Source organism: Protopterus annectens, chromosome 4.part0 (genome assembly GCF_019279795.1).
Source record: "Protopterus annectens isolate FY-2018-M chromosome 4.part0, PAN1.0, whole genome shotgun sequence".
Taxonomy (NCBI): domain Eukaryota; kingdom Metazoa; phylum Chordata; order Ceratodontiformes; family Protopteridae; genus Protopterus; species Protopterus annectens.
The window spans coordinates 473,271,600-473,293,921 of record NC_056733.1 but is presented as its reverse complement, the minus strand read 5'-3'; the positions used below and the strand labels follow the sequence as shown (position 1 = coordinate 473,293,921).

Genomic DNA, 22,322 nt, shown 5'->3' with positions numbered 1-22,322 from the left:
TCACCAAAGGAAAAATCTTCTGGAGAGGAAGCAGAGGGAATGGAATCCTCTGCATCAGTCTCCTCATAGGTAGATAAGGGCAAATCCTGGTAATCAGAAGAAACAGAGATTTCAGAATCCTGATCACAAGAATCAGAAGGAAATCAGTTCTAGGTCTCCTAGAGGGGGAAGGCTGGCTTCCCTAATTAAAGTAATAAGGTCTTCAGCCATTCTAAGCATTTGTTTTTTAGGCATATGGGCCTGACCATGTGGTTTGGATGTCTGTTTTCTAGGCGTGGGTCGAGTTTTAGGCCTGGATGAAGAAGAAGATGGTATAGGTTTAAAATGCAAATCTGTAGGCCTGAATACACTCTCAGAAGCCGGTGCCTGCACAGCAGCTCCGGACCCATCCAAGGTAGAGACATCCGCAGGTTCCATAGTCGAAGAAGCATCTCGCGGCATACCAGACTCCAAATGGGTCTCAGTAGAGGCCTGCGAATCTGAAGTAGCGGGTATCAGGGGCTGCAAAAGCGCCTCACTGAGTACTGGCAAACTGGCGACTAGCTTAACGGAAGCGTCGGCAGTTTTGGATCTATGCGGTCTGTCTCTGTCTTTATCCTTACATTTTTTCGGAATATCGGTAGTTGGATGGCTTACAGAAGTAATTTCTTGACATTTAAACAGAGTACCAAAATAATTTGCTGCGAAAATAGACAGACGACGAATAGTTCGGGGGTTGAATAAGGCACAAAACTGACAGCGAGGGATGTCGTGGTCTGGGCCTAAGCAAGGTATGCAGTACGAATTAAAATCTTTATGAGGTATTTGCTTTCCACAGGTAAGACAATTAACTTTTACTGACATCGGTTAGGAGCAAGAAAAAGGATCCCCAATGGGGTACTCAGCTTTTTTCGAAGACTTCGGTACTGAAACTCGAAAATGAAAATTTCAGGAGTCGGCCGACCGGCACTTGCGAACTGCTTCTGCTTCAGGCACCACGCGGCAAGAAAGACTGATGTAATGGCGTCAGCTGCATGTTTTATATCCCTGACGACCTGACGTCATGGAAGAAGAGACGGCATCTGAAGCAGGAATCCAAGACTCTGGTATTCAGGCCGGCTGAGGGCTACCTGCAGGCAGATAACCCAAATGTAATGACTGCAACAGTGAAACACGAAGAACATCTACACATGCAGGTAGTAACATGGTAATGCCATCGCAGCACAGGCAGTGTGCTACAATGGCATAGAGGGATAAAGCTTTGACTACAGCCCACTACAGACTATGGGTTTGATTAGTAGCTTGGGAGACTGACAGAGTGGTAAGGAGGGATGGGTGTGACCATCTTGCATGAGTGGGGTAGTCAGGTCCACGAGCAGTCATACTGAATATCTTGAGTGGAGGATGGGGATGTCACAAGGTGGGAGTGTCCAAAGAGTGATGAGGGTGAAGATATGGCTGAGCTGTTATGACCATTGCATGCCCACCCATTGAACTTCATCATGGACTTGCAGAAGGGAAGGAGGGGGATTGGTCTAAAGTAACACACCTCTGGACAGAAGCATAGATGTGCTGACCTCAAGATTCCTCGTTTCGTGACTGGCCCCAGAAACACCAGATTAAGTTCTGAGGTTAGCAGCTGGTAGACCTGGCATGGACAGGTATCAAGGAGCTTGGCCAGTAAAATGATGGAAGGTGGAGGTGGGAGAGAAAAATAAGCAAAAATAAATAGATAAATAAGCACAGGAAGTGCCATCAAAACCAACACGTGAACTGCAGAAATCAAACATATTGGCTGAAGTGTAAACAGAAGGAATTAAAAGCACAATAATGCAAAGTTTAGTAAACAGTGGACAACTTGAAAACAATATTCTGGACTCTAGGACAGATTAATGGTAAAATTAAGCATAGGATTACATCATCATAGAAAAAGCAAAGCAGTTGAGTCACAAAATAATTTACTGTTTGTCAAAACATATCCTCATATGTTGTATCCCACCCTCTAAAGAACAGCAAAACAGGGCAGTCCTACAGCATACATTTGTGAGGCTTCTGCTCTTATCCCATAAGTGGGAGGTTTAAAATGTCTTTTTCACATACATGTGACAATTACACATCATTACATCCATCCTGACTATGAAGTCCCTGTTTGTTTATGACCCTCTTTTGCCATCCGCAGATGGTCTAGTTTTCCAGTGTTTGAAAGCATCCCAGCAGGAAACCAAACTCAAGAACCAATTGCTACAGGGCAACAATGCTAATGGGCTATGGCAACCTAAATAGTAAACTTCCTAGTTAAATTTTATTAGAATGTAATGCATACAACTAACATCTCCTAAGAATCAAAACATGAATTTTGAGCAGAAGCTAGTTCTGATCCAACAAGGAAACAAAAAAGGACACTTGGCTCAAGATCATTACCATTGGCAATTAAAAGTTGTACATTAAATGTCTGTATATTAAACATCTCTATCCAGACAGAATTCAGAAATGAAGAGGAGCAAATAGCATTTCCAACATTCAGCATGTGTCTCACTTCAAAGTGCCTACCTGCATGTTTATGATGATGATGATGGCACTGTTGATACGTTCGTTGACCTTGAGGGCCGCTTCCCTGCTGCAGGAAAAGTGCTGCTCCTTTCACCATGAAAAAACTTTCACTGAAACTGAAAGGTAAAATAGAAAACGCATCATTACTAAGCTGCGAGGAACACAGCAGTGAAGTGGCATACTGATGGCACACAGTGAATCCTTTTTAATTATACATTTGAATGGAATGTTTTACTAGCCTTGCTTCATTATGCAAGACAAACCATACAATATGTTAGTGACTGCATAAAAGAAATGCACTTACCTTGGACAAGAAAAACAACCCAGTTCCTTTTGCAGTCATCAAAAAAATGCCAAAAATATAAAGAGGGCACTGCCAAAGTGGGAGAAACTTCATAAAAAAATGGAATCCAAAAATACAGAAATCTTTCTGCATACAAAAGTTCATGTCACCATGCTGGAAATGTGTTTTGGTTATGGCAAATCAGACTGTGACCAATTCAAGCCAGTGAAACAGTTCCTATAGTCAGATCTGCATACCTGGCTGCTATGTTCATGTTAAAAAAAATAATGGAATTTTAAACATTTCATTAGCATAAATGAAACCAAGAAATAAATTTAGGATTATTTTCCCTAATTCAAACATGCTTTATATGCACATTAGCAAACAAAAGGTCTTAAACAGTGTTCATAATTTTTATAAGAAAAGTCTGTTTACTGGAAGACAAAAGAGTTATTGCCATACCTAGTACCAGAGCTTATCTAAACAATCTTGTGTTGGTTTGTGACCGACTGTGCAGTTGCCTGGTAAGAGATTTATTTTGATTTATATTTTTAACCACTTTTTTACAGTTTGTAGGAAGAAAGGGATATATGGTAGACAAGAAGATTTACTTTGATTTATATTTTATTGTTTTACCTCTAATTTTCACTACTGCAGTGGTGGTGCTGTGGTAGCGTTGTCGCCTCACAGTAAGACGTTGTCCTGTTCTATTCTCAGCTAGAGCTTCTTCTCTGTGGAGACATGCGTGAATAGGCGTACCTTTACTGAAGGTTGTGCGTCAGAGCTGGCAGCAAAAAAAAAGGTAAAGGTCTACTGCCAATCATTAGCGGACTGGAATTCCGCTGTGGCGACCCCTAACCGGGAAAAGCCAAAAGACACAACAACCTCTAATTTTCACTGTTTGCTGTAAGAAAGGAATAGGTTTTAGGCAAACTCTAGCAATTGGGGGGGGGGGGGGGCTAACCAGCTAAAATTTACACATACTATAGACAAGACAAATCCAGAGTTTATCTAAAGAATCCTGTGTTGGTTTTTGATTAACTGTGAAGTTGCCTGGTAAAAGAATATTTATTTTGATTTATATTTTATTTTTACTACTATTTTTCACTGCCTGTAGGAAGAAAGGGATAGCTTGTAGACAATAAAATGTATGATTTACATTTTGTTGTTTTACCTCTAATTTTTACAGGTTGGTGTTAGAAAGGAATAGGTTTTAGACAGGCAGACTCCCGAAGGTCTTGGTCAGCTATAAATTCACACAGACTGGAGAAATGACAATCCAGAGTTTATAAGAAATAATCCTATATTGATTTGTAATTTATTGATCTTTACTGTTAAAAAGAGGTGTGACTGCGAGTGACAGTTAGCAGAAGCTACTGTGTGCATTCGTGTTGTCTTAGAATTCTTTATTCGTTTGCAGCTGAAAATGGATTACTTAAACAAGAATGACATTAATTATTTGCACAATCATAAGTATCTTATACAGTGTACTAAATGCTATGTATATTTAAGGGAAACACTTGATAACAGTGATCTCTGTCCCTCATGTCAAAAGTTGGATGATTTGCTTACTATCAATAGTAGTAACTCTAGACTTACTAATGACTATTGCACTTGTGCAGTTGGCACAGGTTGGAGAATTGTTACATATACTAATGACTGGACTGATGACATAAAAAAGTAAATAGAACACATTTAGGAAATGAAGTGTCTATTGTCAGTAAAGATCACTAAACCCCTACTGAGTAGGGTAATACCACTGACAACCTTGGAATTCTGGATACAGGTATTAAGCAATCTGAGGATTCAGAGCATACAGAAGATAATAAAAAAGAAAGAAAGGAAGTTCGCAATGAATAACAAGGAAGGAAAATAAACTGATTAATGTCTATAAAACAAAGAGAATGCATACTAAAAGGACACTGCTTTGTTAAATTAATAGAGAGATTACAGGGAATAACTTTTTTCTACCAGAAAACCTTCACTCTACAGAAAAAGGCATCATTTTTCAAAAAGAGAAGGTAGTAAAAAAGAAGCAAGGGGCAGGTAAAGAGGAATAAATCAAAAGTGAATGTAGAAGGATTGAAGAACATTACAGTACGAAAAAAAGAGAAGAAAGAAAGAAGCTGACACCATGTCTCAAGCTGTAGATGTATAAAGCCAGCTGCATGAGAACTGTATGCTTGCAAATGAAATAAGCAATGAAAACAGAGGATTAATAAGACTAATGGTGATGAAAACCATTCCTTTGCAAGAACAGATAAAGCAGATATTACTGAATTAGAAGCTGAAGATTCTTCAGATGTGATCAGAAAAGTTATTCTTGTAACTGAAGATTTGATTATTAGAGGAACTGATACTTAACATTTGCAGAGAAGATAATGAATATGGAATATAGTGTTATGCTTCTCAGGAGCAAAAATAAAGGATGCGAGAAAGACCTTAGAATGCCTTAATGTAACAAAGTATTTTTATTCACGTTGGCACAAATCACCTTGTCCACAAGGACTTTGTTAATTGGGAACATGTATCCCTCTTAGATGGTACAGCTTGTACTGATGTTAGGATACATTTTTCACAAATCACATACAGAAAGGAGAGTCAGATCACACTGAATGAAAAAACTTTAGGGGTAAACACCTACATGAAAAAATGTCCAGTTTTAAAAAATGGAAACGTGTGCCTAATTTTGGGCACACGTGTTTAGATAGGATGGCGTGCACAGTCAAGATCAGGGAGGTTAATTTTTGCAGCAGACATTTTGCAATATTCGACAAATACGAGGCAGGATTTTTCCCAGGTTGAAAATTTAACAGTTCACAGATAGCAAAATTTGATACATCTCTGATGGTTGTTTATGGTAGGAGCATAAATAAGTTTTTTTTTACTGGAAACTTTGCTACGTTCCCCATAAGATTGATGTTATTAAGTTCTTGTTAAAGAACAATGACTGGAAACTAATTTCTGTCAAGCTATAAATGTTTTTATTGTAACTTACATTCTAACAAAAAAATAAGGTGGAGGTGTTATGATAGGGATTAAAGTTTATGAGACCTGTGATTATTACATGTTCAATGATAACACTAACACTAACACTGTAGATTGTGTAATTGTGACAATAAATACAACCTTGCAACATGCAACAATTGTTAAAGTGTATAGACCACCAAAGTCAATTGCTGATGACCTACAGGAATTCTTACATTTCTTGCATGAAATACAGGAGGGAAAAATATTAGCAGATGGGGATTTAAATTTACCAGAAACAGACTGGAATAGCTATGATACAAAACTGGAACTGACTAGACAGGGTATGGCCTTGCTACAGTGGCTGCCAAAAAAGCAATTACTAGAAACTGGAAATCAAAATCTAAACCAACTATATTAGAAATACTGAATTTAGTAACAGAGATAAAACAACCAGAATTGAGATCTTTAGAAAAAAGCAGGAGCATACTACATAAGAAAAATGGGAATTGTGGGAACAATACATACAGGAGAGGAATGAGGTTTAAAAGAAGGCAGGACTTAAATGAGCTATGTTATGTCTGACTGAAAATGATTGGGTAGATTATAAGTGATGTATAATGTTTGCAACTGGGAATGTGTCAGTATGGCTTGTGATGTAAAATGCTTGTAACTAGGATTGTGTCGGTGTGGTTAGTTTTCATTTCTATAAATGTATGATTGTTTATGTCGTAAGTGATGGTTTAATAAAGAGGTTTCCTGTTTAAAAAAATGGTGCAGGAATTGAATAATGTATGCAATGTTGTTAGGTTATATGACATATAGCAATATATGTGAAGAATATTTAATTTTAACTTCTTAATGTGGTTTGATTACTTTTATGCAAATGTGTGTATGTCACAAGTGATAATTCAATAAAGGCATTAAAAAAAAGAAACTGACTGGAGTAATACTGATTCAACAAAATTGGTAAGGACATTTACAACATATGTTTAAAAAAAAAAGACACAGACTGGAATAATACTGGATTCAACAACATTGGTAAGGAAATTTACAACATATGTTCAGGAACAACTATTACTTCAGACTGTAAAAAAGCATACCAAGGAATGGAACATACTAGACATAATTTGTGTTACTAATGAAGTTACTGTTACATCATGTCAAGTTTTACCACCATTTATGTGCAGTGACCAATGGGTTATAAAGGCTCATTTGTTGCCAAACTGAAATCTAAACCAATGCACAGAAGATTAATAACAGATTATATGGAAGCGAAACAGTCACTTTGTAAAACTAATTGGAGTGGTGTGTTCAGTGAAAAAAATGCAGAAGGAATGCAGAAAGTTTTGAAACAGAAACTGAATGCAAAAAAAAAAAAAAAAAAAAATTTTAACATTAGGTTCTAGCCACATAAGAACAAGATACTTGATTAAGGTCAAAGACAAAAAAATATAAGAAATGGAAAAAAGGTTGAACTATGATTTTGAAAAATGAAATAAACAAGCTGGACAGAAATTCAGCATTGTGTGAGACAAGATCATAGGTAGGTAAGTAGGCTAACTGCCCAAGGGCATTTATAAGCCTAGCCAGAGTGTGTCGGCTTTCGCCACCCCACTGATTAATTAACTGATCCTCTGTCAAGCAGAGCCAATGAAGTGATCCCAGGGGTGTATTTTCTGTTACCCATCTACTCGTCAAGGTTCCTCTTGAAGAGCGTTAGTGAGGGGCTCTGCCTGATGTAGTTTGGAATTTTGTTCCAAAGCATGGGGAGTCTCTGACAGGAATCTATCCCTCCAGCATGTTCTATTTATTGTTGTGGCAAGGTTTAGCTCACTAGAGCGCGTGGCTCGCAGCGACGTGGATTTCTTTAGGTGGAGCATGTCCATCAATTCTGAGTTGGACATGGCTTTGTAAGTCAGGCAGAGATCACCTCTGAGTAAGTGATATGCCACGGAGTACAGCCAGAGTTTTTTCAGTCGGGTTGCATAGGACATATGTTTGAGGCCAGTAATCCTCTTGGTGAGGTACTTTTGTGGTCTTTCCAGCTGTTGGAAGTGTCTTGTGAGGTACATCCCAAATGGGGCATTGTACTCTATGATGGGTCTAATGATTGATGAGTAGAGGGGCGCTACAACCTCTTTATTTCTAGATGCGAACCCTTTAGTAATTAGTTGGGCCGCATAAAAGGATTTCCTAACTACGTTGGCAATATGATTGTCAAAGGAAAGACTACTATCTACCTGGGTCACCAGATCTCTTACTACCTCTTCTGCATTAATGGGGGTTGCCACCTATGTGGTAATTCATGGGTGTTTTGTTTTTCCCGAACGGGATGACTATGCATTTTTTGGCATTTAGCTTGAGGCCATGACTTTGACACCAGGTGTCCGTCTCAATAAGGCCCTTTTGGAGGATGTCCGTGTCAGCCGGAGAGTCAATTATGGCTCCCAGTTTGCAGTCATCGGCGAACTTGATTAGCCATAGTCCTCCTGTGTTTGCCTGTACTTCTGAGAAGTATATGCCAAACAGTAGGGGTCCCAGGACCGAGCCTTGTGGGTTACCACTTGTGACTGGTTTAGAGTCGGACCTGGAGCCCGCTATTCTTACTGTGTGAGTTTTGTCTGTAAGCCAGTTGGCAACCCATCCCGTGACGTAGGGGTTTATGTTCAGGCTGGTGAGTTTTTCTGTAATACCCGAGTGGGGAATGGTGTCAAAAGCCTTGGCGAGGTCAAGGTAGCTATGTGAACCACCTTCCCTCATCTATGGCCTTGGTGACTGTCTTGAAGAAGTCAACCAGGTTTAGTAGGCATGATCTGCCCTTAAAGCCGAACTGGGTTGGGTCAAGAGTTTGGAGGTTCCCAATGTCTTTGTTAATGATTTCCATGACTATGTGCCCCACAGCCTTGCAGACCAGGCTAGTCAGGCTTATGGGGCGATGGTTAGGGTCAGTTGTGGCCCCTCCTTTATGGAGAGGAATAACCATTGCTATGCACCATTCTATGGGCACGTAGCCTATAGAGAGGCTGAGGCTGAACAGCATGTTTAGGTGGGAGGTTAGTTCATGCAAGACATTGCCTGGGACACCATCTGGTCTCACTGACTTAGCTTCCAGTTTGGCTGCATAATTGCATCTCTCACATATGTTAGTGTTTTGTGGTAGGAGGAGAGTGTTGTCTGTGTACATGAGGCAGTTGTAACATTGCCTCAGGATACCCAGATTTACCAACTGGACTGGAGAGTACACCTGAAATTGCCCTTTGGTCATGCTTGAATAGTTGGGTGAGATACTTAGTCACTGGTTGGTGAGGGGTGAATAAAGAGCCTTGCCCTGCTGGGCAATTAGTCTCAGGGTATATTAGTGCTTGCTATTAGGTCTGAGCAAGTGCTGGGCTGTAGGATGCTTTTTGAGTGCTTAGGTTGAGAATTAGACTAGTTTCAAGGGAAAAACTGAAGAGGAGACTTAGTGGAGCTGGGAATAATTTAACCGTAGCTAACCGGCGCTGTCCAGTGCGCAAAACCGTGCAAACATGGTTTTTACAGTAGGGAAATGAAAGAGAGATAAATTAGCCCAAAATAGCCAATAAACTACTAACTTCTGGGCTGGAACCACTCCTCCAGGGACAGATAGGCTCTCACAGATGAATAGAGAAACTTCCTTCTATCCAAGTATGGTATGGGCAACTCAGAAAATAGTATCACATCCCTGAATTCAGCACTAGCCTGAAAACTGGACTATACTAGCTTAGAAAGGCGGGAAACAAGGAATTTTTTTTTTTTGAAAAGATAAGGCAAAAACAGTAAAAAAAAATACACTTAAAACAGCTTTAAACGACTACAAACGATCAGAAAAGGCTATCACACTTTAGTGTGTAGCCTAAAACAGTTAAAGAAATTATTTAAACAAAAAAACAACTTTTTAAAAGTGCAGGCAGTCAAATAAGTACAATATGTGAAAAAAAGCATGCTTTTAAATCACAATAAACACTGGAAAATCTGCGTTTAGGCAGAAAACAGTTAAGTACAGCAAGAAAGTACAGAAAACTGATACTTAATCACTCCAAAGTCTCTCTTCTAAGCTAGAAGGCTTTTATCAGTTTAAGGCTTTCTAGTGCTACCCAGTAGGTTAGTTACAGGAAAGATGGGAAACAAGCGCAGATTTTGTCTGTTAAACCAGAAAGTTGAAAAAGATGGAAGAACTGTCCAAATGGTCAATAAACTACAATTTCTGGGCCAAGAACCTCTCCTCTCGTGGTAGACAGGCTAGCTAGTGCTTACCACTCCCACTGATAAGCTAGAAGGCTTTTCTCCAACACAGAAAGGCTAGCAGGGTTCAGAAGCTTACCAACAATCCTGGATAAAGCAACTCTGTATCTGGACTAGGCTAGTTACAGGAGAGTTGGGAAATGAGTGCAAGTGCAGCTTTTAAACCAGAACATTGAAAGAGATGGAAAAATCTGCTCAAACGGCCAATAGCTACAATTTCTGGGCCAGGAATCACTCCTCTTGTGGTAGATAGGCTACCTAATGCTTACCACTCCCACTGATAAGCTAGAAGGCTTCCCTCCAACCCAAAAAGGCTTGGGGGGCTCAGAAGCTTACAAAGAGTCCTGGATACAGCAAATCTGTACCTGGACTATGCTAGTAACAGGAAAGGCAGAAAATAAGCGCAAACACAGGCTTTTAAATCAGAAGGTTGAAAGAGATGGAAAAGCTTCCCAAACGGCCAATAAACTATCATTTCTGTGCCAGAAACCACTCCTCCTGCGGTAGATAGATTACCTAGTACTTACCACTCCCACTCATAAGCTAGAAGGCTTCTCTCCAACACAGAAGGGCTTGAGGGGCTCAGAAGCTTACCAACAGTCCTGGATACAGCAAATCTGTACCTGGACTACACTAGTTATAGTAAAGGCGGGACCAAAAGCAAAACGGACTTTTAACCAGAAAGTAGAAAGAGATGGAAAAACTGAACAAACGGCCAATGAACTACAATTCTGAGGCCAAAACCCATTCTTCCTGTGGTAGATAGGCTACCTAGTGCTTACCACACTCACTGATAAGTGAGAAGGCTTCCCTCCAACAAAGAAACGCTTGGGGGGCTCAGAAGCTTACTAACAGTCCTGGATATAGCAAGTCTGTATCTGGACTTGACTAGTTACAGGAAAGGCAGGAAACAAGCTTAGATTTTTTTTTTTTGTTACAGAAAAGCAGCTAAAACAGCAGTAAATACAATTCAAATTGCAGTGCAGGCCAGCACACCCGAGTTTGTAGCAACACTACGGCAAATACAGTTCAAATAAATGCAATTAAATTAACAAATGACTAAAAAACAAGTGCAGAAGGCAGTAAATTAGAAGGCTACTAACAAGCAGTAATAAGTGCAGAGTAAGAGCAACTGAACAGATAGCACGCACAAGCGCAACTAAGACAGTTACAGTAAGAGCAGCTGAATAAAATATATATATATATATATATATATATATATATATATATATATATATATATATATATATATTTTTAGGGAGGGAAAGAACAGAGCAGGATTAAGAGGCTACAGGGGTTGTCCTTCCCAAATGCTCTCTTTCTACACAGTAGGAGTGCATGAAATCAGAATATGATCTCACTGCACTCAGTTGAATGAGCAAATTAGATGGGCCCAGAAGGAGTATCCAAATACAAATCTACAAGAGGGGCGGGCAATTTCAAAGCCACCAACATTAACACCAAAACAAGAACAGAAAGGGTGGGTGGGGAGCTAACTGTAGAGAGACAGCCACAACTTCAGTTGAGTTAATATTCAGTGAAAAACACAAATAAATAAATTAAATACAATACTATATGAAAAAGAGCAAATAAAAGTGTACTTAAATTCACTTATACGTCCAGTTGATTTCAGGAAGATGTTAGCCGGCCAAAGCTCAGATAATAAGCAGAGATAACACAAAATGTATCACTTATATAAGGCAGGACAGAATATCAGTGATGAGGTGAAAATTACCCCCACTGCTATCAATGGCTACACAGAAATTCTAACAAGTACTCTGTAGAGACACAGCCACAACTTTCAGTTGTGTTAATATTCAGTGAGAAACACAAATAAATTAAATGCAGAACTATATGAAAAAGAGCAGATAAAAGTGTACTTCACTTATACGTCCAGTTGATTTCAGGTAGATGTTAGCCGGCCAAAGTTCAGATAATAAGCAAGAAAATTTATATAAAAATATTGCTTACAATAAGAAACCATTTTATTAATATACAAGCTATGATAGGAGCAAAGACGTACAAATTGATAAACTGTGTGTAGATTTTAAAATTTATTCTCAGACAGCAGATTATAGACATATTTACAAAATCTTAAGCAAAACAGTTTGGCTCCACACAGGGGGTGATAAAGTGTCCTAGTGACATCAAGGTAACCTCAGATACTAGAATCAAATTAGACTATATTGAAAAATAACTACATAAAGTGGATCCAAACAAAGCACAAGGAAGAGAAAGAATTTGCAACAATGACCCGAGAACACTTTGGCATGAACTTACAGTATCATTATATATGTTATTTACTGGGTCATATAAATATGGGGAGATTCCTCATGACTGGAGTCATGTATTTGTTAAACCTGACTTTAAGGGAAAGGGAAGGTGGACAAAACCAGAGATATACAAACCCATAAGTTTAATTTCATGTTGTGGAAAAATAATGGAGGTTATATTGTATAAATTATTGTCAGAACTGGAAAGTCTGGGACAGTATATTGGATCTATTTTCAACATATGCATGACATTACCACCTGTAACATGATGTTCTAGAACAATAAAATAACAGCTATGATTGAAAAATTGTGCTTGTATAGATTTCACGTCAGCATTTCATAGGGTCATGCACAAATCACTGATTAATAAATTAGTACTAGGTACTGATGTATTCTTGATATGATGGACAGCTGCATGGCTTACAAATACGACATGGCAAGTATACAGCAATTGCAAAGTTGAAATTTGAGATTACAGTCAGGGTGTCCCATAGGGTTCTATCCTAGGTCCCTACTTGTTTAGACTGCTTCTTTCAGATCTCTTTCATAGGTGTATATGCAGATGACTTGAAAATTGGTAAACTGATTGCACGTTACAGGCAGGATATGCCTGTAAAAAAAAAAAAAAAAAAAAAAAAAAAAAAAAAACTTGACTAGATTGACAATTTGGGCACAGGAGAATAATATGCTGATAAATGTATCAAAAACTAAACATATGCGATTTATGAGATAGAAACTGAAAGGTGAACACTTACTACAGCATGCAGTGATTGAAACTGCAGATTAATTTATGGAACTGGGTATATTGGTAGAAACAGCTTCAACTTTTTTTAATCATATCATCCAATTGGTTAATGATAGTTCTAGAACTATAGGTTCTATAAAAAGATTTATAAAGTCTAGGAAATCAGAAATGATGAAGTCATTGTTTGTTAGTTATATTAGCTCCAAACTGGAGTATGGAATAACAATATGGAAACCTTATAAGAAATCAGATGTGAGGAAACTGGAAAGATTACAGCGGAAATATATCAAGGGCATCCAAAGATGTGAAAATTTACATTATTATAAAAGACTAAAATATATGAACTTGTACAGTGTCTCACATAGACATCTATGCGGAGACCTTATTCTGGTATATAGGGCAGTTGGAGACAACTACTCTGGGAATGTTTGGTATTATCAAAAAGTTGTACAGAATCATCAGACAACCTATGCAGGAGATTCTGTAGGAATTATAAATGCACTAATTGGTTCTCAGAGAGAAGCTGATACATGGAATAGCCTACCATGTTACATTAAAGCAAGCACTAGTTTAGATATTTTTAAGACCAGCTGGGCACTTATTATGGTTACAACTCTTTTGGTGTACAGGAAGGATAGAAGGGCATTACTGCCTATGCCCTAATTATCTGTATGTATACTTAAAAATGTGATAGGCCAAACAAGAGCTATAAAACGACAGAGTGGACTATTGGGGATAAGAAAGAAATTACGTATCGTTATTATTATGCAAGAATAGTATTTGCACACAGAATAAAAAAAAAAAGATCAAGAGAGAAATTCAAGATTAGAGAAATAAGAGAAAAACTTTGGGGTCCGAATGGAGAGATAAGTCAGCAAGCAAAGGACAGTAGTATTGCTGAAACTGAATTCATCCTCAAGTCTTGAGTACCTTCACTAGGTGGACCCAGATTTTCACAAAATCTCACCAAGACATACAGAACATATTTTATACAGCATATATCATAGACAGAAGTAGGTGAAAAATGAAAAAAAAAAGATAGCTGGGTGCACAGGACCCAGGATAAAAAAATGCCCAATCCTGGTAGGCACACTGGTGCCAGGACTGGAAAAAATGACCGTGTAGAATCCTCAAAATACATGAACATTCCTCCCACGCCAAGGGAGAGGATAGCCCCCAAGAGCTGAGTGGCCTCGTGGGCTAGTGCACTATGCTGTAGTAGTTGTAGAAGGAAGTAGCAGTTGACAAAAAAGTACAGTTGTGTACACTTACCATAAATGTAGATGTTGGAGTGTATTCACTGTTGCAGTCCTTACAAAATGGGTTATCTGGCTCCTGGAAGCCCACAGTTGGCCAGAATACCAAAGCCTTGGTATATGACGTCGGCTGCCTTCGGCCATAAACCTGACAGGACATCGGGTATAAAGGAAGGCAGCCGACGCCATTTCCTCAGTTTTTCTTGCCATAACTGTCAGGAGCCCCCAAAGAAGACTAGACCAGGAAAAGAAAATCCCTGGAAACATACCATCCACAAAATAAACAGGTAGTCTCTGCCTTAGGAAAAAAGGGGGATGGGGGGGGCAATACAACAGTGAATACACTCCAACATTTACATTTATGGTAAGTGTACACAACTGTACAACGTTCATCGTGTTTCACTGTTGCAGTCCTTACAAAATGGGCCGATTCCCAAAGCCCAAAGAAAAAAGGGAGGAAGAAACAGTACAGTTTTGTACCTACCATAAATGTAGATGTTCGAGGATCCACATTGCTGCAGTCATAACCTGTGGGGGTAGTCCGCTGTCCTCGGTCGGCCCGAATACCAAAGTGTTAGGCTGGCGTCGGTCATGGTCGCTCAGAGCTGACGTCAGTACGCAGTAGTACTTAAGCGCATGACCGACGCCATATCCTCAGTCTTTCTTGCCCCAGATGTCAGAAGGCCTAAAAAGGAAAGGCCATAGCCAAAATAGAAATACCCAACAACCAACCTAGATAACATAATAAGTATCCCAAAAGAAACACAGCAACCCCAAACTATAGAGGGGAAGGAGGGAGGGAAAATTGGACTGCAGCAATGTGGATCCTCGAACATCTACATTTATGGTAGGTACAAAACTGTACTATGTTCTTCGTCTCACATTGCTGCAGTCATAACCTGTGGGTAGAATCCCAAAGCAAAGGTAAAGGGAGGCTGGCAAACTAAAAAGCATTAGGAGCTGCCAACATGCCCTGTAAAACTGCAGTGGCAAACCCAGCCCTAGACTTAGAATAAAGAGGGAGATGGTAATGTTTAGTAAAAGTGTGCACTGAACTCCAAGTAGCTGCCTCCAAAATATCCTTAGTAGCTACCCCCCTTAAAAAGGCAGTAGATGTGGCGGTAGCCCTAGTGGAATGAGGTCTGATCCCAGCAGGAACATCCTTTCCATGATGAGAATAACAAAAAGCAATACAATGGCCAATCCACTTAGAAATAGTTTGCTTAGAAACAGCCTTCCCTGTGAACCCAAAGCAAAAGAAATAAATAACTGTTGAGTCTGCCTGAATTCTTTAGTTCTGCTCAAATAATAGCGTAACTGCCTGTGAATATCCAAAGAATGCAAGACTTTACCCCTTTATTTTGGGGATCAGCATAAAAAGTAGGCAAATGAATAGACTGGTTTAAGGCCACATTAGAAATAACTTTAGGCATAAAAGTAGGGTTAGTACGCAAGGACACCCTATCCTTATGAAATATCAGGAAGGGTTCAACTGCCATGAGAGCCTGTAATTCAGATACCCTCCTAGCAGACGTAATGGCCAACAAAAAGCAGTCTTCCAGGACAAAAACTTCAACTCAGACGTAGCTGCTGGTTCAAAAGGAGGTAAAGTAAGCTTTTCCAACACAAAATTGAGATCCCAGGAAGGAGTAGGAGCTCTACATGGGGGTCTTATGTTTTTGCCCTCTAAGAAATTGTTTAAACAAAGGGTGAGAAAATAAAGGAGGGTCACAATCATAGTGAGCAGAAATGGCTGCAGCATGAACTTTCACGGAGGAGAAAGACAAACCCTTGTCTAATAATTCAGTAAGGTACTGTAGTGTAATACTCAAATTAGGCACTGAAACATCAAAGCTCTTTGCTGTGCTCCAAAGAAAAAATCTCCTCCATTTATCAGCATAAACTTTTCTAGTACTAGGCCGTCTGGCTTCCAAAATGACATTCAAAACTTGTTGAGGAAGCTGAGACCCCCCCAGGATCTAAAACAGAATACGCCAGGCTGTCAGATGCAGGGACTGTACCCTGACATTGAGAAAATGATTGCTTGCCTGGGACAACAGGTGTGGAATTGGTGGCAAAGGCCAAGGAGGCTCCTGTACTAAACTCCTCAGCAGAGGATACCAGTGCTGACGTGGCCAATCTGGTGCTATTAGAATCATGCAAGGCTTGTCCTGTCTGACTTTCAAGAGTACCTTGGGAAGGAGAGGCAGAGGAGGGAAAGCATAGATGTGAAGGTTGTTCCAACTGAAAGATAGAGCATCCACTTTCCAAGCTTTTGGGTGAAACATCTTTGTGCAAAATTTTGGCAGTTGGAAATTTAGTGGAGAAGCGAACAGATCTATGTCTGGAGTTCCCCAAGCCACTGTCAACTGTTGGAATACGTGAGGATCCAATTTCCACTCGTGGGGATCCACAATTTGTCTGCTCAATACATCTGCTAAGGAGTTCTGTGCTCCTGGCAGAAACCATGCTTGAAGAGTGATGTGCAAACTCAGAGCAGTCTCCCACAAAATCATAGCTTGTCTGCAAAGAGGGTAAGAATGGGTTCCCCCCTGCTTGTTGATGTACCACATGACTGTTGTGTTGTCTGTTTGAATCAACACCTGTCCTGGTTGAAGTAGATCATTGAAGGCCATCAGGACAAATTGGACTGCTAACATCTCCTTCATGTTGATATGCAAATGCTGTAGTCTGGGAGGCCACGTGTCTTGAATCCATTTCCCATTGAAGTGTGCTCCCCAAGCCAGGTCTGAGGCATCCGTCGTTAAAATCTGACTCGCCTCTGGTCGGGTCACAGAGAGTCCCTTGTTTAGGTGACATTCCTGAGCCCACCACAAGAATTCCTTCTGGATGCAAGGTATTATCTGAATGACAGTGTCCAAATCGTGGCAGTGTTGAGTCCATACACTTTTGAGATACCATTGTAGCTTCCTCATATGCAGTTTGGCATTGGGAAGTACCAGAATGCAAGATGCCATGAACCCCAAGGCTTGAAGGACTGTCCTTGCAGTCAACCTGGACATTAGTGATAATTGCTGGAAGTATAGGTGAAGATTTCTTTGTTTGTCCGGGGTCAAAAAAGCCATCTGAGAGGCTGTATTCAGTCTCACACCCAGAAAGCACATGTCCTGAGAGGGTACTAGACTGGACTTTGTTTCGTTCACAGAATACCCTAGGCACCTTAAAACTGCCATTACATACTGTAGATGTTGAAGTAACTTGACTTTGTCTTGAGCAAGAATCAGGCAATCGTCCAGATAAGGATAAATTTGTATTCCTCTCAGTCTTAAGAAGGCTATCACAGGAGCCAGGACCTTTGTGAACACCCTGGGCGCAGTAGATAAGCCAAAGGGCAATGCAGAGAACTGATAATGAAAAGTACCAGCCCGAAAACGCAGGAATCTCCTGCGGCTGGGCCTGATAGGAATGTGAAGATAAGCCTCTTTGAGATCCAGAGTTACCATCCAGTGATCTTTGCCTAGCAGAGGCAGAAGTTGCTGTAAAGTTAACATCTTGAACTTTGGAATGTCTAGGTATGTATTGAGAATGGACAAATCCAGAATTGGCCTCCAAGCGTTTCCTTTCTTTGGCACAAGGAATAGGCGAGAATAAAACCCTAGGCCTACTTCTGACGGAGGTACCACCTGGATTGCCCCCATTTGCAAAAGTAAAGAAATCTGTTTGTGAGCCTCCAGCCTTTGCTGAGGAGGTACATCTGGCATGCCTTTGAAAGGAGGAAAGGTGTGAAAATAAAACTTGTAGCCTTGATTTATAGTGTCCAACACCCATTTGTCCTGGGTGACAAAAAGCCAATTTTGTTTGAAAAGTGCCAACTTTCCTCCTAGAGGAGCTGCCAGACAGGACGAGTGTGGCAGCTGGAGATACAGGTCATTGGGTCTGTTTACGAAAAGGCTGACCCCTGCCCTCACCAGAAGATTGTGCAGGAGAACTCCAAGTCCTAGGTCTGAAAGAACCCTGAGCATGAGCTCTGCCCCTACCATGTCTAGACCTGCCCTTAGACTGAAAATCGGAAGAAGGGTAAGACCATCCTTTTGCAGGCCAATTCCTGCTAAACTTAGGGGGCTGCACTTGTAAAAAATTCCTTAACCGTCTGCATGGACTTAGCTTTGTCTTCCATTTTTTTCAAAACTGACTCCACAGGAGAACCAAAAAGAACTTCAGATTGAAGAGGAGCATCCAAAATTTGAGCTTTAACATGCTCTGACAAAATTTGATCCTTAAGCCAGGCATGCCTACGAATAACTGAACCAGTAGCAGCCACCCTGGAAGAAGCCTGAAGAGCATCGAAGCCACACTGCAAGGAATGCTTACCAACTTGATCTGAGGCATGAACTAAGTCCTGCAATTCCTTACACTCTATACCCTCAGCTAAAGCATCTACCTTAGATTTCAACTGACCTAACAGAAAGTTCTGATACTTCAGCATATGAAACTGGCAAATTAAAGCCCTCATAGCTAGCGTGGAGGAGGTATACACTTTTTTACCCCACCTATCCAAAGCTCTAGAATCTTTATCCAGAGGTACTGGATTCTTAACTACAGAAGCCCTGACACCCTTAGGTCCTTGACTAATAGTTTCCGGGTCAGTTCTAGGACTCTTATACAAATATTTATGAGCCTCTGGAACTCTGTAATACCTGTCTGGCTTGACAGGGGCAGGGGGTAAAGAATCAGGATTAAGGGAAGCTTCAGAAAAAGCATCCTGAACAACATCTAAAACAGGGGGAATAGCCAAAGGTCTATGTTGTGGCAAAAACAAAAATTCCCTAAGCCTCTTACGAGAATCTGAAAAATCCTGACCTTCCCACTTGAAATGCTCCCTCATGGAGTGCAGGGTTTCAGAAAAGGAAAAATCCTCTGGAGGAGAAGCAGAAGGATAGGAATCCTCTGCATCCGAATCAGAATAGGGAGGAAAATCCTGAATGTCCTCAGCTGAAGACTCAGAGTAATCTGAGGAATGCTCCAATCCCTCCACATCTGTCTCCACCCTAGGTCTCTTTTCTGGAGGGGGCATAGAACCCCTGATTAAAGTAATCAAATCCTCTGCCATTGTCAACATATGTTTTTTAGGAACAGAGCCCGAAGAACTAGGGCTGATGCCTGTACCAGAAAGACCAGGTCTAGCTTTAGCAGGGCCTTTAGTGACAGAAGTAGATGGCCTAATAACCTTTTGTAAGGATGGAACTACAGAAACTTGAGAAGCCCCCTCGGCCTGACCTAACTCCTGAGAGGCCAATTCCTGTAAAATTAAAGGTTCCCCCTGTGATTCAGCCGAGACCTCGGCTGGATCCACAGATTCAACCGTAGTTTCCATAGAACCGGCGTCCGCAACGGACGACTCATCCTGTTTAGACTTTAACGATTTATCTTTTCGCTTTTTTGCGGTAGCGGGCGTCGGAGGATCCGACGGCATGTTGTAGTTACACCGCTTACCGAAAACAAGCCTAGCACAGTCTAATCTGCGTTTAATGGTGCGCTTATTAAATCTAGCGCAAAAGCGACACTCGACTACGTCGTGCTCAGGCCCCAAACAAGGAATAGAGAGAGTGATAGTCCCTATGAGGTATCCGTTTCCCACAAGAAATACAATTATTAACTTTTTCTGACATCCGGATTAACTGAGGCAAGAAAAGACAAAAATATTCCCCAACGGGGTACTTAGCCCAACTTGGTCTTCGGTCTGAAACTCGAAAAACGAAAATTTCAGGACGCCGAACGGCACTTGCAAACGCTGCTTTTGCTTCGGACCACGCGGCAAGAAAGACTGAGGATATGGCGTCGGTCATGCGCTTAAGTACTACTGCGTACTGACGTCAGCTCTGAGCGACCATGACCGACGCCAGCCTAACACTTTGGTATTCGGGCCGACCGAGGACAGCGGACTACCCCACAGGTTATGACTGCAGCAATGTGAGACAAAGAACATCCACTATTTAAGGGTTGGTAAGGATGCCCTGCAACACTGCAGTGGCAAAACCAGCCCTGGAGAAAACAAAGGTAAATTGTAAAGCTTTGCGAAAGTGTGAAAAGAAGTCCAAGTAGCTGCTTCCAGGATGTCTTTAGTAGGTGCACCTCTCAAAAAAGCTGCTGAGGTGGAAGTTGCTCTAGTAGAATGGGTCCTGATACTTTGTGCAGGAACCTTGCCATGCTGCAAGTAACAAGAGAGAATACCAATGGGCAATCCATTTAGAAATGGTCGGTTTAGAAATAGCTTTGCCCTGAGCTCCAGATGCAAAACTGACTAACAATTGGTCAGACTACCGAAAGATTTTAGTCCTGTCCAGGTAAAATCGAAGCTATGTACATCAAGGGAGTGCTGACGTCTTTCTCCTCTATTCTGAGGTTTAGGAAAGAAGGTAGGCAGGTGGACAGATTGGTTACAAGTCAAGCTAGAAACCACCTGAGGCATTAAGGAAGGATTGGTTCGAAGGGAAACCCTATCCACATGGAAGATGAGAAAAGGCTCTATTGCCATTAAGGCCTGCAGCTCAGAAACATTTCTAGCTGAACAGCCAAGAGAAAAGCAGTTTTCCAGGAAACAAACTTTAAAATCTGCAGAGGCAGCTGGTTCAAAAGGAGGCAGAGTAAGTTTCTCAAGCACAAAATTAAGATCCCAAGCAGGAGTAGGTGCCCTTCTGGGAGGTTTTAAATTGCCAATCCCCTGAGGAACTGCTTCATCAAAGAGTGTGAGAAGATGGGTTGTTTCAAGGAACAATAAGCAGAAATCGCTGAGGCATGAATCTTGATTGAAGAAAAGGAAAGTCCACCAATAAGCAAGCCTGCCAGGTAATCAAGAATAAGGGGAAGAGATGGTTGAGAAGAGTCTTCCCCTCTGGTTTGCATCCAATTACAGAATCTTTTCCATTTGTCTGCATAAGATTTCCTAGTGCTAGGCCTCCTGGCCTCACAAAGAACCTCAACCACCTGTTGAGATAGATTTATACTATGAGCCAGACCACCAAATGCAGAGTCTGAAGACGAGGATGTAGAAATTTTCCCTCTTCCTGAACCAAGAGATCTGGTATCAGGGGAAAATGCCAAGGCTGAGACTGGGCGAGACTGCAAAGCAGAGGATACCAATGCTGTCTGGGCCAGTCTGGGGCTATGATAATGGCCCTTGGTTTTTCATCCCTTATCTTCAACAGCACTCTGGGAAGAAGAGGCAGAGGAGGGAAGGCATAAATTGAAAGCTGTGTCCAGGGGAAGGACGCAGCATCCACTCTCCTGGCTTTGTTGTCATGTTCCCTGGTGCAAAAGGTTGGAAGATGATGATTGTTCAGAGATGAGAAGAGATCCACCTGGGGAGTACCCTAACGTTGAATGATGCAATAGAAGATGGTCTTGTTCAGTTGCCACTCGTGCGGATCCAGGACCTGCCTGCTCAACTGATCTGCCAAGGTGATGAGCCTTGCTGGAAGAAACTGAGCTATCAGATGTAGGCCCATGGAAGCTGCTATGGACCATAGAATCATGCTTTGTCTGCACAGGGGGTAAGAGCGAGTCCCGCCCTGCTTGTTAATGTACCACATTGACTGTGGTGTTGTCTGTCCTGAATAGAAGAGTTCCAGGAGAGAGAAGATGCTTGAAAGCCAGCAAGGCCTGCTGGAATGCAATCAATTCCTTCAGATTTATGTGCAGATGAATCTGTTGGTAGCTCCAAGTCTCCTGTATGCACCTGCCATCCAGATGTGCTCCCCAAGAGAAGTCCGAGGCATCTGTGGTGAGAGTCATGCTTGCAGTAGTTGGTCGAAAAGGCAGGCCTTTGTTCTGTGCGCAGGCTGTCGCCCACCAAAGAAACTCTGTCTGCAGACAGGGAATCAGAGGAAGTATCAAGTCTAAATCCTGTGAGTGTTGACACCAAAGGTTCTTGAGGTACCACTGTATTTTCCTCATATGCAGTTTGGCATATGGAATCATCAGAATACATGAAGCCATGAATCCCAGGGCTTGCAGGAATTGCCTTGCAGAGAGCTAGGTCATGC

The 22,322-nt window shown here is 41.2% G+C and overlaps 1 protein-coding gene across 2 annotated transcripts in view; it reads right to left on the bottom strand.

Annotated features, from left to right (window-relative positions):
• SSH1 (slingshot protein phosphatase 1) overlaps positions 1-22,322 on the bottom strand; it is a 1,317,746-nt gene that overhangs the window by 732,441 nt on the left and 562,983 nt on the right. For both annotated transcript variants that reach the window (XM_044068394.1, XM_044068395.1), the window contains one exon: positions 2,530-2,645. In XM_044068394.1, coding sequence (XP_043924329.1) covers positions 2,530-2,645 — 116 coding nt within the window. The remainder of the gene's footprint in view (positions 1-2,529; positions 2,646-22,322) is intronic.